General features: G+C 42.0%; 1 protein-coding gene across 2 annotated transcripts in view; it reads left to right on the forward strand.

The window, feature by feature from the left end:
- LOC126390202 (insulin-like growth factor 1 receptor) overlaps positions 1 to 15,984 on the forward strand; it is a 54,566-nt gene that overhangs the window by 25,306 nt on the left and 13,276 nt on the right. For both annotated transcript variants that reach the window (XM_050044389.1, XM_050044398.1), the window contains exons 3-12: positions 7,236 to 7,539; positions 7,969 to 8,105; positions 8,793 to 8,937; positions 10,125 to 10,333; positions 10,552 to 10,678; positions 11,457 to 11,692; positions 12,409 to 12,576; positions 12,661 to 12,868; positions 14,557 to 14,873; positions 15,083 to 15,216. In XM_050044389.1, coding sequence (XP_049900346.1) covers positions 7,236 to 7,539; positions 7,969 to 8,105; positions 8,793 to 8,937; positions 10,125 to 10,333; positions 10,552 to 10,678; positions 11,457 to 11,692; positions 12,409 to 12,576; positions 12,661 to 12,868; positions 14,557 to 14,873; positions 15,083 to 15,216 — 1,985 coding nt within the window. The remainder of the gene's footprint in view (positions 1 to 7,235; positions 7,540 to 7,968; positions 8,106 to 8,792; positions 8,938 to 10,124; positions 10,334 to 10,551; positions 10,679 to 11,456; positions 11,693 to 12,408; positions 12,577 to 12,660; positions 12,869 to 14,556; positions 14,874 to 15,082; positions 15,217 to 15,984) is intronic.

Raw genomic sequence — 15,984 nt, forward strand, 5'->3', positions numbered from 1 at the left:
TAGCACCAGCCAATGAAAACTATACCTCCTCTGTCCTGTTTCCAATCATTGTTTCCGTCCAATGGTCAGCCATCAAGAGTGCAGAGTGGACTGAATAAATGGAGATCTTTGTTCTACTGACGCGAATCAGCCTGTAGACAACACAGACACCACTGACTGACTGTTTTTCTGAATGACTGATTCACTGACTGAACCTACACACTAACAGACTTCCCAGCAGCAACAGAACGCGCTTTGTATCTTTGTAGGAGACTGGAAACACAGCAATATAGTTGTGTTTTCTGTCCATCATCAACTTCTGGTTCAGTCTGAGGAGCCTGTTCTGTTGCTGTTTATTACCTGATTCAGCCTGCATGGTGCAACACACTGGAAGAGTATGGAGTTTGGGGATTTTGATGCAGGTGGTGGCTGGTAGCCGGACCCAGCTGACACTGGGTGAGAGGCAGGGACAGGTCGCCCATCAATCACAGGACTGATACATAAATAGGAATCCCAAGCACCTAGAGGAAACCCATGCAGGCACAGGGAGAGCATGAAAAAAAGACAAAAACAAAGTGAGTGTGCAGTTTGTAGTGGGCCTTGTAGGCTGGTTTTGTGTCAAGTATGTTTTGCTGATTTCTGTATTTTCAGAAAAATTATTAATATGCATATATTTGGGCCTAATTGACACGTTGAGTAAATGTAAAAGACAATGTTGGTTGGGAAAGGCAGCAGATGCAAACTTCGTAATACAGTACCATTTTTCCATACAAATGCTGGCTAGGCTTGGCTTGGCTACCTGTGTCAGGTGTGTCTTTACTATGGATGAGCTGAGTGATGGCATTTAAACACAGCAGGCTGATCCACGGCTTAAGCCCCCCTTTATTTTGTGTTTTTCCATCACACAGCAAAGCAGGTAAAAGAGGTTTACCTGTTGGAGGTGAGGTGTTTGCAGAGATGCAGTAAGAGCCTGTTGTCTGCAGCTCTTCATCTAACATCTCACTGTGACTGTTTCTGCTTTAACTCATCCTCCCTGTGGTATTAGTAGGCTTATTTTTATTAAAACATCTATTAATAGCTGCTAACAAAGTCCCATTATTTTGATGATTAACACAGTTCATTTCCTATACATTCCTTACAATAAAAGTCCCCCTGTATTTTGTTATGTAGAAGCTTTTATTGTGAAGCAGCAAAATACGGTGATGTTGAGTTTTCATCAGCAGTAACTTAACACAACTCCTATATAGCTGAAAGTGAACACAAAACAGTAAAATAAAGCAGATATCTTAAATATACAAGACAAAAATTAAACTCCAAAACATAGATTCAGTTAGAAGCTACACAAGTACTGAGAACTGAACACACAGGGACTTTAAAAACATCTGAGTGTTTTTTGATGAGGACATAGGGGTAGAAGAAGGGTTGTCAAGAGTTGGCTGTGGTCGGTGAGACATCACCTCTACCGCTGCTTGGAGATGGCCGGGTGGGCTTTTGGCCCTACTCAGGACTCAGGAGATGGCCCATCTCAGGCGCAGCTTGGCATGTTTAAACTGACAATGGAAACGCAAATTGGCGAGGGATAGTTTGGCTCGGCATACTCCAAAGTGCCAATGGAAAAGCCCTACAAGTTTGCATCTGCAGTTTGTGATTTGAGTCAAAGAAAGAAAAGAAAAAACTCCTGATATCCCTCCTGAATAATCCTGAGGGAATTACAGAGAAATTACAGCTTGCTGGGCCCAAAACCACTTGGTTTCAGAGCCATTTGAGTTCAGGCTGAGAATCAAAGCTGTAGTGCACATACAGTGACTGAGGCTGAATGTTGATGAATGAAATGGTGCAGATCAATATTCCATTGTCTGCTGGTCAGTAGTAACAGTGATGTGTTGTGTGTACTTTTTTTGGTAGTGGTGAGTTTATTCATTTTCAGTTCTGTTTAAAATAAAACTCTGGATTATTCTTTGATATTACTTCTGGGCAGTGACAGGGAGAATCAACAGAGACTACTCCAGGATATCTGACTGCTGCAAAGTACTTCTGACTGGCTATTGGATCTCAGGGCCTTCTGGTTTTGGTAGTCACTGCCTGTCTCATTCATCTTGCCCAGTTTCTGCAATGAAAGCACAGCGTGACACATCATTGTCTATAAGAATTAATTTCCATGTATGTAAGGTTGTATTTAGAGATTTTGAATTTACAAATCATACAAGATTGCCAGTCCAACGTCAGGTAAACATTAGAACAAATCCTGTAATTAGAGTTCAGATATTTTTTTATATTGATATAAGGAAAAGGACAATTTTAAATATAGTTTTAAAAATACATAAGCCGGATCAGTCATTTATCAATGATTATGCCTGTAACAGCTTGTCATTTCAGGCATAATGGTACTGCCCTGTCATATTGGGATGGGTAATTACAAAACCAAATCATACAGGAAGTTGTGGGAGCCCCAGGGGCTTGTTCCTGGCAGTCTTTGTCACTGGGGCAACACAATTAATAGCAACCCCTCCCATCTCAATCCAAATATTGACTACAGCCATTTCCATCATTTCCATCTAACATCCTGATCAAATCAAGTTGCTTATGAAGCCCCAAGCCACACATCGGAACTCGAAGATTTTTGACCTTGTAAAACCACAACAACAGAATAGAAACAGTTCTTTTTCTATATATTTTTCTATATATGTACCTACCTCCTCTCTACTCTTAAGCAAAAACTTATGATGTCATGTTTGCCACTTAAAGTAGAGATAGAGTGGGGTTTCATTATAATAAAAAGTAACATTGTTATTGCGATATTCAGCAACATTATAGCACAATTCCCTAATATCATGCAGCCCTAGCAAAGAATTGGATTATTAATCTGATTTTTTTTAAAAAAGACAAATGTCACTTGTCCTACCAACATATCATGTGGGTTAAATTTACACTTCTGAAATATTAGCTGATGGATTTCCAGTCAGGGCCATTGGAACTGTAGCCAATACAGAGCTCTATCTGTGTTTTTGAATCAGCTCTGCTGTCATCAGTCTAGACATCTGCCTTTGCCTGTTATTGTTGTGCTGTGCTGCTGAGTAGTACACACTGCTAAAGCCTGGAGCGTCATCACAGCAACTATGTGTCTATGTGGGACATCCTGTTTCTATCACCCCGAGGATGGGGGCTGAAAACAAGGATTAACAGTTAGAAAGGCTTTTAATTCTTAGTTGATCAGCTGATCAAGCAGGAGAGAGAGAGAGAGAGAGAGAGAGAGAATCACTCCACCTGCCATTTTCATTGTTTAACCAGCCAGCAAGATATTTAGAATAATACATGACTCCGAAATCCTGTTTGATTCTTTCCTGCCGTTTGGCTGGTGACTGGCGTGAGTTTCCCAGCCTACCTGCCTGCCGGGCTGGTATTTCTGTTTGCCTGGAAACCCTGTATTGGCTTTTTGACCCACAGCAGCGATCTTTATTGCACAGCCAGAGTGCTGCGTGATGACAAAAGGTGAACGGTTTTACTGTGTGGACTCCAACAACTCTGTAACTACTTACGGTAACTTTCTACAACCCAACACTTAATTTTTTAATGCTCCTTCCAGGCTGACACAAGGACACAGGAAGGAATAACCCATGTAAATTAATGTGTCATTTAAATGATAAAAAAAATAGTGGAACATAAAAAGTTATCACAGTTTTCCCTATGCAAATGTGCAAATGCTTTGATAACAATGGCCTATATATATCCTCCATGTTCTCTTCCACACATCCCTCTCCTGTAGTTCATTCTCTTCCTCATCTATCCTTTACACTTCCTCCTTCTCAATGTCCTCCTCTACCACTTCGCCTTCCTCCTACTTCTCCACACACTCTCCTTGTGCTGCAGCTCTGCATCAACTTGTCTCTGAAAGTGCAGTCAGGAGCGTAAAAGCTGGGACCCATTATGTTGCAGATGTCCAGTGGAATGCTGGTGTACACTGTATGTTCCCATCAACCCCTCCGCCACCCTACACTGGTCAGTCAGTGGGTTGTGTTGAGGATGCCACAGACAGCTCCAGCCTGAGCCAAAACTTCAGGCACAGATTATCTCCTTCCTCTCCCTCAGCTTCCTCTGCCTACAGGCCCGAGGCTGTACATTATCACATTGCAAAATTACACCTTTCCAACACAGCTCCCATCACCCCATCGCAGAGGTCAGAGGGCGAGATGGAGTCGGGGGGTGGCGGGGGCTCGGAGCAGAGAAAGAACATTCTGTGCCAGAGAAACGCAGCACTGGTTCCCTCCCGCTGAGCACAAACAGCCTGCTGAATGGTTGGTGGGACCACACAGTCTGAAGGTTCTGATTGGCTTCTGAGTCAGTTAGGAGGCGGGCTGGAAGGTCATCTCATGGGCACTGTCTGATGATGAATGTTTGTCATATCAGAGGGACAGTAGATTTCTCCAACATCCTGAATACAGCTGTCACTCATTAGCAACTGAAAAAAATAATGAATGGACCAGAGTGCTTAAGATGCCTGGCAGGGGCATGGATATTGTATCTAATTTTTTGTATGCATTTGACAATGCAAAAGAGGATTTCCTGAGCAGGTGGGCCGCTTTTGGTTTCACAGATCATCCAGTATTTGGTTAATATCAGTATCCTATTTGATCAGAAAAACATGTGGACTGACAGCCTGTTTAGCATGTACAAACTCAGTCAATCAGTGTTATGATAAAATAGTATGAGATTAAATGGTCATTGGAAGCTTTTGTGGGGTTGCAGCTCAAAATGGCCACTTTTCCCTCCATTTTTGGAACATTCCTTTCCGTTTTTCAAACAATAGTCAACCCAAAAGTGTAAATGTGCAGTGTTCTTAGCATAGAAATGCTAATAGTTTCACTTTTGTGTCTGAAATGCTACAGTATATACAAATCCTTTATCAATTTGTGATTGAGCTGCAATGATAAGTTGATTGACAAAAAATGAAAGAGCACCTAAAGGTATTTTATAAACAAAAATGCCAGAAATGTACTGGTTGCAGATGTGTGAATGGAAATGTGAATTGGCTGGTCTTGTAAGATATTATCATATCTCGCAATTTGCAGTGTGCAGGGGCTGGTCGTGAATCATATGGTCTCAAATTATTTGCTTTGAATCAATCCACTGGTTGATAATTCAACTATGCTTTTAGTGGCAGCCACTTTACCCCAAAGCACACTTCTTTAAGCCCGTGGCTCCAAATTTGAGAGGTAAAAGATCAAGCAGATGGTTAGAACCTCTCTGCTGGGTTACAGACCCAGGGAATGACTTCCTATTCCAATTTGACATCTGGTTTTTGGGGGGCTTTTTTTCAAAGAACCTTACAGTCAGCATCCAGCTCTCTTAGCATCAGTTTACCCATTTTGAAAATAGTAATAAAACAAGTAAAAAATGCTGATATATTGACCAAAACGTCATGACGGATACATCACTAAAACACAATAATAATAATAATAAAACATAAATAAGAGGAGTAGCAGTAGGCATCTCCTCCGGCCTGGAGTCTTCACTTTGTTTGACAGAAAGGCTAGAGGCAACATGTCGAAGCGTGTTTCAGTGTTTTATCACTCAGCATCCTATAAACAGCACATCATTTCCCATAACTTTGTTTGGTCTCTGTTTAAACACAGCCCTGGCTAACCTAAGTGGATGACATAATCCAAATATACAGTTTTTTTTGTTTCTGGTTCAGATATGCCTCTCCTTTTGTTTATGCCTTACAGGACACACAAATAATTTCAAGCAGCAATTCAAAGCGTTTCCATAGCAATTAGTGTTTGTTTCTGTGACAGACGGTTAAAGGGCTTTGAACATCTCATTTCTCTATGTAACCTGAGTTTGAACCAATCAGCTTTTGTCTCTGTGTGTACTGTTCTGTTGAACCAATGAGCAACTGCCAGCAAAGCCAGGTGAAAAGTTTAATGGTGATGATGAAGGTGTGCGTCAACTTGTTGAAATGATCTGCTGTAGTGTCTGGTTGCTCTCTCCCTCCATCATGTTTGTTTAAAGTTTCCCTGCCGTAGAGACAAAGGCCACCGCGAGGTGTGGCTCCTTTCTTTACTGTACGTAGGTCAGTTCAGTGTTTTCCTTCTTGGAGCTCTTCAATCAGTTTTCCCTGTCATCAGTTACAATATCCTCTTATTTAGAGGGACACCACAGCAACTGGAGGAGTTATTTGTAGCAGTGCTCAGTGGAAAACCCGGAGCGGAGAGGCTTTTGTCACTGTGGATCTGGGATGAACTACTGGGCTCAGCACCAGCCCACCCAGCAAACAACTGTGTTATCTAATAAAAACAACCTGTCAGAGGCTTTATCTACAGTTTTGTAGCTGTATTTGCATTTTTAGAGAAGAGAAACAAAGTTGTCGGTTGGATTTGAAGCAGCCTGCATGACTTCCTCGTGGTTTTTTAGTCTTTTACAAGCTGGTTTTGGAGAGATGATGTGTGTGTTATTATGTGTGTGTCAGCATGTGTGTTGTCAGGCACTCTCCACTTAATGCAAATCATTTGTTCAGGACTGTAGCCAAAAGCGTCATGCCACGGACTAATTCAGGCTGAGTACTGGCTGGTTTATTTGTTACATGCTGACGTATCGTAAAGTAGGGAAATGCCCCTTTATTGTTATTGTGTTTCCTGGTTGCTGGATGTGGATTAAGAGTCACAAGAACAGGGTGATTCAGGGAAGTGTTATTAGTGATACATTGAGCTGATGTGCAAAAACAAGTTGTCTACTCAGGATGTTTTTAATACCTCATGTGGCTCAAATTTCTTTGCAATGTAACTCGCAATTCTTTAAGTGCACCAGTTAGTTAAAACACCTGTGTTATCACACTAGAACTGTATCCTAATACTTAATGGTGGCATTTCACATTTTGCAGGTGTAACCACAAAATGTTGAAAATGAAACTATTATGTACATTGTGTGAATGAGAGGGCGTCCCATCTAATCTAAAAACAGGAGTAAGTGAATCTCCCAAAAAGGTCAAACGATTTCTTTAAGGAGTAGCTGTAGGTGTAGAATATATTTCCTTAATGGAGAGCTTTTCAGCTCTCAAATGGCTTTGCTATTTTTACTCTGTGTAGCTGTAATATATTTCAGAATTGAACCAGGATTAGGGGCAAAAATAACTGACATCTCTATCATGAGTTATACTATATAATTTTGGATGGACGTTCTAAAATGTCATGAAAAAAGTAACATTATTTATTCATCTGCATCAGTAAAACATGTCCCCTGTGTCTCTGTCTGCCCACCAGAGTGCCCGGAGAAGTGTGTGCGGCGAGCATGCACAGCGGACGGCGAGTGCTGCCACCCTCAGTGTCTGGGCAGCTGCACAGTCCCTGGTAGTGACACAGCATGTGCAGCATGTGTGCATTACTACCACCAAGGACGCTGCGTGGCCGACTGCCCTCCCGGCACCTACAAGTTCGAGGGCTGGCGGTGCATCAGCGCCGAGCTTTGCTCCAAAGTCCACCTCCCCGACTTCAACAGCTTCATCATCCACGGCGGCGAGTGCATGTCTGAATGTCCACATGGGTACATGCAGACCGCACCCAACAGGTGAGCTGCCATCCACCCAGCTGGCTGAAATGGAGACACTGGGTGGAGGTACTCTTATTGTTGGCCTGACACTGGTACCGATTCCACACCCCGCTATTAGTTTACATTCTTAAATCTCATCAGGGAAAAAGTGAATGTAACAGAACAGCTGCGATGAACTGCAGTAAGTGAAGAGGCAACCATCCATCCTTAGTAGCATTATTAAACTGTAGTAAAATAAAATAATGAAGGTTTCTGGTTAAATCTCAGAATCTCTCCTAGACATCCTTCAGCTGGTACTATCAAACATTGACGCAAAACTTTTCAGGGACGAAAATAAAAAAAAAGTTAAAGGTCAGGGGAGAGCAAGAGTTTAGAGAATGAATGTACGTCAGTAACCGGACATTTGCCGTCTCCTGTCCCCCTCTGCCTGTCCCTGTCTGTCTCCAGTATGTTCTGTACAGCCTGTGATGGCCTGTGTGATAAAGTATGTGAGGAGAAGGTCATCGACTCCATGGATGCTGCTCAGTCTCTCAAAGGCTGCACTGTTATCAAAGGAAACCTGCATATCAACATCCGCAGAGGCCGTAAGTACTGCAGTGTACCAAAACAACACTACAGTTAATACTAACATCTCTACACTGCCTTGTTACATATTGTTAGTTACATATTGTTAAACCATAATAGGTGACACCAGTAGCTCCTGAAGGCATTGGTCCCGGATTCTCATAAAGTCAGCTGTTACTTTACAACACCTCTGGACTTGGGTTTTAAAACACTTGAGACCAAATAGGGTTTGTTTCACTGAAAAGCTCTGTGAACATAAATTATTCTACAAAGTTTAGGCTAGACCAGGGCTTTGATAAAGTTCTAAAAAAAAGTCTGGGAAGTCTATAATTTCCAGGTGAAAGACCTTAAATACACATGTTAGGATGATGAAGAAAGCCCAAGGGAAAGGGGATGAGAAAGGATAGGAGAGAGGAAGAAAGAAGAAATGCAAGGGAAAGAAATTAGGAAAATAAAGGCATTCCAGGTGTATAGCTGTTTATTATATGATTTATGGTATGAGGTGATTTCCAGTAAATCTCATACAAAAAAAGATGTTAAAACCTTGGAAGTTCCAGATGTTATAGATAGTATGAAATATAAAAGCAAGAGTTATAATTCCAGGAGTTCAGGAACATGAATGTAGTAAAAACAGAAGGTATTAATAGATTAAACAGGTGGAAAAACGAGGTTGTAACAGTTGTATGTCTTTGTGTGTGTGTGTTTAGACAACATCGTGGCAGAGCTGGAGAGTTTCACAGGTTTGATCCAGAGGGTGACCGGTAACGTGTGGATCAGACATTCCCACACTCTGAGCTCCCTGGCCTTCCTCCGCAGCCTCAGATACATCGACGGAGAAGAGCTTTTGGACGAGTAGGACCACACACAAACACACATAAATTTAAGTACAAGCACAAACACACAAAATCCCCAACAGCTCACCATTGAGACTGATGTTGGCGCACACACTGGTCACACTATGAGTTCTTCTCTTGTGTTTTCTTGAAACATCTTTCATCTATAAAGGATTCTCCTGAATAGTGTACTGTAGTGAATACTACTCAGCTCCAGAGTCCATAGACAAATATACAAACAAAATATTGACACGAAGAAAAGTGTTTTGTTGCCACACTCTAATGTGAGGACGACACTTGTCCCTTCTTATTCTCAATGTGCCTGTTGCTGTGAGAGTTGAGCAGCATATTTGTGCAGTATTGGTGTTCTAATATGGCTCGCCGAGGTCATTGCTGAAAGGTTTGCAGGATGGAGAGAAACTGAAAGGATGTTTTGACTGTGAGGGTGCAGACTGGAAAGTGTTTTATGTAGGACAGACTTACTTGTTTTGGGTTGGTAACTGTAATATCATCACTGAAATGAACAAAAAAACCCACTTGAGTCTGTCTTTGTAGCTGGAAAAGTAAATATACTGGCTAAAGCTAATGGCAGATGTCCCCCTTTTTTTATAAGACCTTGAATGCAGCATAACTTCCAACAGTCCAAGGAAAGGTTTTCTCAGGGTCACAGAGAGGCCTTCACTCCCTCCACAGTCTGTTTCTCCTTGAGTTTACAGGAATCTTACTGTCCCAAGGTCCACATTACTCTCATTCCTGAATGTCTGGGTGTTACCCAGTGACTCATAAAAACTGCACCTCTCCTCTCCTTTCCAACGTAAAAAAGCAGTCCCTGGTTAATCTGATTTCCCAGGTTGATTTTATCCCTCAGTGTGAACCAGTCCCCCTACTGTCTAACTGGGTTATTAAACCACCAGCTGAAAATTTAGAGTAAAGCACTTCACAGCTACCTTTTAGCCCCTTATAGAAAAGTACTAACATATATATATATAGGACTTTTACATGCAGTCTTTGTTTGACATCTCATTGTGCAGTTTTTCATCGTGCACCAAATAAGGCATTGTCTTTAATAGGAGAGTTGGCCTTCAGCTCTGCACAATTCACAATACACACAATAAACCAACACAGAAACATTATACAATGAAGGGAGATTCACGAGGCACATTGTTAACTATCATTCATTCATCCTCTCTTCTCTCTGCCCTCTAGCATGTACGCCTTCTTGGCAGTTGACAACCAGCAGCTCCAGTATCTTTGGGACTGGAAGCAGCACAACCTCACCATCAAGGCAGGAAAGCTGTTCTTCAGAGCCAACCCAAAACTGTGCATGTCCGAGATCCGTAAGATGTGGGAGAAGACAGGCATCCAGGGCCACTTTGATGAGAGTGATTTCCGAAACAACGGCGACAGAGCCAGCTGTAAGGGTCACGAGTTTCAGTCTGACAACCACAAGTTTGAAACTGCTACGTCCAGCACATGTCCAGCACATGTCCAGCACATGAGCCTGATGTTGTTCTGTGCCACATGACAGTGTTTACTGCACTACTCTCTCAACATGACTTAATGCTGCAGTGTTAAACAGAAACATATTTAAGGTCTTTGATTTTAGCTCACCCCCGTGTTCCTGTCTACACAGGTGAAAGTACAGTCCTGAAGTTTAAGTCCAACAGCACCAGCAGTACAAGGATCAAACTGACCTGGCAGCGCTACCGGCCCCCCGACTACAGAGACCTCATCAGCTTTATTGTCTACTACAAGGAGGCGTAAGTTCTTCAGTATCACCACAGTTGTTGCTGGTTCCTTCCTTCTATTGATTGTAGCAGTGATGAGAGCTGCAACATGATTCCCCCTTATTAATCGACTTGTTTTAAGGCGGTAATCAGGGATCTGGAACCTCGCTATCAGATTGATTAACAGGACTTAAAATACACCGAACAACAAATAAATCTAATTTATTAATAGCCAAGTTTCCATCCAGATTTGGCACAAACAAAAGATAAGAAAAATAACATATTAATGCGATGTTCCATCCACTATTGTTACTCTTGATCTTAAGGAGAGAAACAGTTTATGTTGTTAATCCTGGGGTCAGGTGCTGTTAAACCATTGCAGAAGAAGAGGGCACAATGAGACAATGTCACTGAAAGGACACCAGTCAAACCTCAAGCAAACAAAAAAGATGTAGAAATGTGATTGAGTCAGATCTGATATTTTCTGCAGCTGCAATTTTTTATTTGATTATTTTTTTTAAATCTCTTCAGTGGAGTGGCAGCTCCAGTCTGTTGTCATTGCACTTCAAGACATTTTTTTTATAAGCAAATTGCAAAAGGTGCATTAAAAAAAGAAACAGAAACACACTTAGTATTTTCTAATGCTGTTTAGGGTTTGTTTACATCAATGATATATGTAAACTCATGAATAAAGCAGGTGTATATCAATTATAAATACATGACAAACACAAATTTTTGAAGGTCAGTCTCTTCAGTAATATATGAATACCACTGTTATGTTAAGAATTAATCATGAACCTTTTCCTTCTAGGCCGTACCAGAACATAACAGAGTTCGAGGGGCAGGACGGCTGTGGCTACAACAGCTGGAATATGGTGGATGTGGAGCTGAGGCCGGACAAAGAGACAGACCCCGGAGTTCTGCTGTCCGGCCTGAAGCCCTGGACGCAGTACGCTATATTCGTTAAGGCCATCACACTCATGGTGGAGGGCAAACATTTGCCGGGTGCCAAGAGCAAAGTGGTCTACATCCGCACCAGCCCTTCCGGTAAATATAATGTTATAGGTAACCAAGGGTTCAAGCAACAAGTTGTTAAGTTGGAGGTCAAAGTAGCTGATGTTTAACAAAGCCTCAGCTAAGCTTTAAGGAGTCAGCAATGAAGGAGGGTGTCTTGAAGTGATACATTCACATACAGTAAGTGGCTGATACGTTGGTCAGAAGTCATTTCTTAATGTGGGTGGACAGTAAAGGAAGAGCAGGCGATAGTGGTTGTTGTGGTCCTGGAAAATTGGAAAACCATTAATGCTGCAATTCATTTGTTTCATTATGATATTTAAGTTCTCATTTCTTCAGAGCACTCACTGACATCCAAACATTCTGTCCACATTGCTGCTTGTTTGTCAAATAGCGGCTGGATTGTTTTATGATGACAGTGTGCGAGCATTTCTGGATGCGATCCAGAACATAGTGTAAGAGGATGGAGAGGAACACTGTTTTAGTAAACACAGCTGCAACTCTGAGAGATGGAGAAAAATCTGATTTACAAAATCTACGATATAATTAGATGAAATGGAAGATTGCTTCAAGTAAATCCAGCTGCACTGTAAAGACATAGCAGCCCTGTGATGTGATGAGAATCACATCTGCGCTGGCAGACTGTTTATCACAGCCTGAAGGAAAAAGGCAATGAAACTAGGTTTACTGTATCAAGCAGGCAGTGACACCAAGATCAGAATAATTCAGGTTTTTTGTCTCTCTTTCAGCGCCCTCCATGCCTCAGGATGTGCGAGCGTACTCTAACTCATCCACACAGTTGGTGGTGCGTTGGTCGCCCCCTGTCTCACCAAATGGAAACCAAACTTACTACCTGGTCAGATGGCAGCAACAAGCAGAAGATCGAGAGCTGTATCAGCACAATTACTGCTCTAAAGGTACACACACAACTTAAATACACTCTTTATAGGTAGTTGTTGAGTTACACCTGTCATGAAAGATGTCTTTTCCACCTCCTCCAGAGCTGAAGATCCCCATAAGGATTGCGGCCATAGGTGTGGGAGACCAGGAAGAGGACACCAAGCCTACTAAGCCAGATCCCGACGGACCAGACAAAGGCCCCTGTTGCCCCTGCCCCAAATCAGTGGAGGTTCTGGAAGCTGAAGCTGCTGATGCCTCCTACAGAAAAGTCTTTGAAAACTTCCTGCACAACTCCATTTTTACACCAAGGTAAGCGACTCACTGTCATTGCTTTTTTTTGTGGCACTGGGGTGGATTGGTCATGGCAGAGCAACTTCATATTTATTGATTTTCTTTTCTAAACCAGGGTGATGAAGAGCTGCTGTTAATGTTAATTTCTTCTGTAACATCTGAGGGCAACATTCAAGCTAACTTAGATCAGTAACTGTCTTCAGTTGTTGGTGATCATGTAGTTATGCTTAGTAGTAAAAAGAAACATGGCCCATTTATGTACACATGAAAAGCTCTTTTCGCCGCTTTTCTAAATAATGTTTTGGCTTCTGACTGATTTAGGGAGTCCGCCTGCTGCCTTTCACTTGAGACATCTGGATCACATTATCTCTTTTTGTCTTTGCACATGCACAAACATTCGCACACAAACATATGCAGAGCTTGGCCCAGTTGATGTTATTTAGTTCTCAGTATGTTTTGTAAAAGAAAGGGATGGATATATTTTCTTCTAAAGATAAACAGCAGGTGTCATCATATTTTTCCCCTCAGCTGACCCCAGACCCTGACTGTGTGAGAACAGACATTCGTGTCACCTTGAACTCTGAAATGTCTCAAACTGTGAGAAAAGAAAAACATGTTTGTCCTGAAAAGAGAAATATAGTTTAAGGTGAATACATAAAGCCCTTAAAGGATAGTTTAGGTCTTTTCAAGTGGGGTTGTATGAGGTACTTATCCATAGTGAGTGTATTGCATACAGAAGATGGCAGTTGGCACACTCCCAGTTTGGAGAGACAGGCAAGTGTGCCATCATGGAAGCTAAGCAATTTACTGCTGTGGACGGGGGCAGCAGCAAAATTTATTTTAGCCACCTATAAATAGTCCCACCTAAAAAATTCACTATCAGCTTAAGTGTACGCTATATTTAGAATAATTTAACTGTCCTTTCAGTCAGGCAGTGATTTCTGACGGGGAACTGAAGCAGTTATATAGTTCTCTTCAAAGCCAGACTCTATTAAGAAAAACAGAAATTTAACATCACTGAACACTGGAGCTGCTGCTTTACCGCTGCCTCGTTCAGTTAGTGTCTTTGTATTATTGTGTGACTTTGGTGTTTTGAATGGTTAGTTCAGATTCACGAAAGTCACACAATAACACAACCTAACTAACTGATCAAGGCAGCAGTAGACCAGCAACTCTCATAGGTGGCTAAAATTCCTTTTGCTCCTGCCCCTGTCCACAGCAGTGCATTGCTTATATTCCATGACAGTACTCTCGCCTGCCTCTCCAAACTGGTTGCGTGCCAACTGACATCTACTGTATGTAATTCACTGACCATGGATAAGTACCTTACATAACCACAGTTCAAAAGATCCAAATGATCCCTTTAAGTAATTCTGTTAAGAATGTGCCTACCAGCTCGCCTACCATTTTCATACTGAATAGAAATGAAAACAATCACAGACTGAAGGTTGAGCGCGGAAGGATTCCTAACAGTCTTTGACAGTCCTGTCTTGTGCTTTATCCACTTCTGTATACAAAACTTTTGTACTCTGTTAACATTTACTCTTGGAAATTTTGACATTTTAACTTTACCTTTATCATTTTCTTTAAAATTTCTCTCTTAATCTTAAAATTGTCCTCCATCCTCTCTCTCCTAACTTTCTCCTCCATCCATCTATCCCATGTAACCCTCTGTCTCCACTTTACCATGCTCTTCTTACCTCCAGGCCACCGGATCGTCGCCGTAGAGATCTCTTTGGCATAGCCAACGCCACTCACCCCCGCTGGAACCGGCTGCACACCAACAGCAGCAGCAGCAGCAGCACCATCCCTCCTCTCCTAGCTGCTGGTAACAGCAGCACCTCAGACGTGGAGCCAGCTGACAGAGAGTTTGAGTTCATAGAGCAAGCGGTGACAGAGCGAGAGCTGCAGATCTTTGGCCTGCAGCCGTTCACAGTTTACCGCATCGACATTCATGCCTGCAATCGTCAGGTCCAACGCTGCAGCGCTGCAGAGTTTGTCTTCTCCAGAACCAAGCCTGCAGGTTAGAGGAGGAATGATTTGTTGATCTGTAGTATAGTGGCTTTCAGGTATTATTTCTGCTGAAATGCTAACGGTAGCTAGCGGCTGTTAGGATTTACTAGCTGCTAAATATGTAGAAAAATTCGCTGGATATACACAAGGCTGTTGCAGTAATCAAACCTCCGACCTCTGTGTTCACCATGGTAGCCTATTCTCCCTGTGTGTCTCCAGAAAAGGCAGATGACATACCTGGCCCAGTGACCTGGGAGGGCCATGAGGACTGGGTGTTTCTGCGCTGGCCAGAGCCTCCTCACCCCAACGGACTCATCCTCATGTATGAGATCAAGTTTAAACTGGCTGCTGAGGTAAAACAACAAGCATCTACCTTCCACATGACTAAAGGCCTGCTGTTTTTGACAAGAACTAGAAAGCCAGAAAATGAATTCAAAAGTCATGATTATTCAGAATTCTAAGAGTTTATTCATCAGCACTGTCCACAACTGAGCTCAGTGTTGGCTGACCCCTCTGTCTGGCCAGCTGTCAGTATCCCCTTCATGCATATTGTATATTACTCTTGCTTCATAGGCTAAGTTAGTCTGTTGCCCCTGGGATATTTCATTATGTCCATCTAATACTGTGGGCACTCCATACTATGTGATGAGAATGTTTTGTTGTTGAGGCCATACTTATTATTAAGTACATTATACTGATCTGACAGATGAATGACCTCTCGCAACTGGAGTGTCAAGCATTCCACTAATAAATGGATGCAACATTCAAGCATAACCTAATGTCTGACAGTAGTGCAAGCGAGGTAGATCTGGAAACACAAAATATAATGTAAAGATAGTACATGGGCATTTTAATTTTCTTAACACCAAGCAGTCTCAGTGTGCTTTTTGCCCCTGTCACATTTTACTCACTGTGGCCTCATTTTTCTCTGCAATATACAAGTCTTGCACATCTATGGAAACAGCTCCATTCATGACTAGAAGCAGAGAGAACTCAAAATGTCTTTGTGCAGTATGACACAGTTCTAATGCCATAAATCATAAAAAAAAAAAAGTACAAGTTGAATTTCTCTGAAAAAAAGTGAAATCAATATCTACTACAACATTTTCAAGTATACTGGA

This window comes from Epinephelus moara, chromosome 1, assembly GCF_006386435.1.
Source record: "Epinephelus moara isolate mb chromosome 1, YSFRI_EMoa_1.0, whole genome shotgun sequence".
In the NCBI taxonomy this organism is placed as follows: Eukaryota; Metazoa; Chordata; class Actinopteri; order Perciformes; family Serranidae; genus Epinephelus; species Epinephelus moara.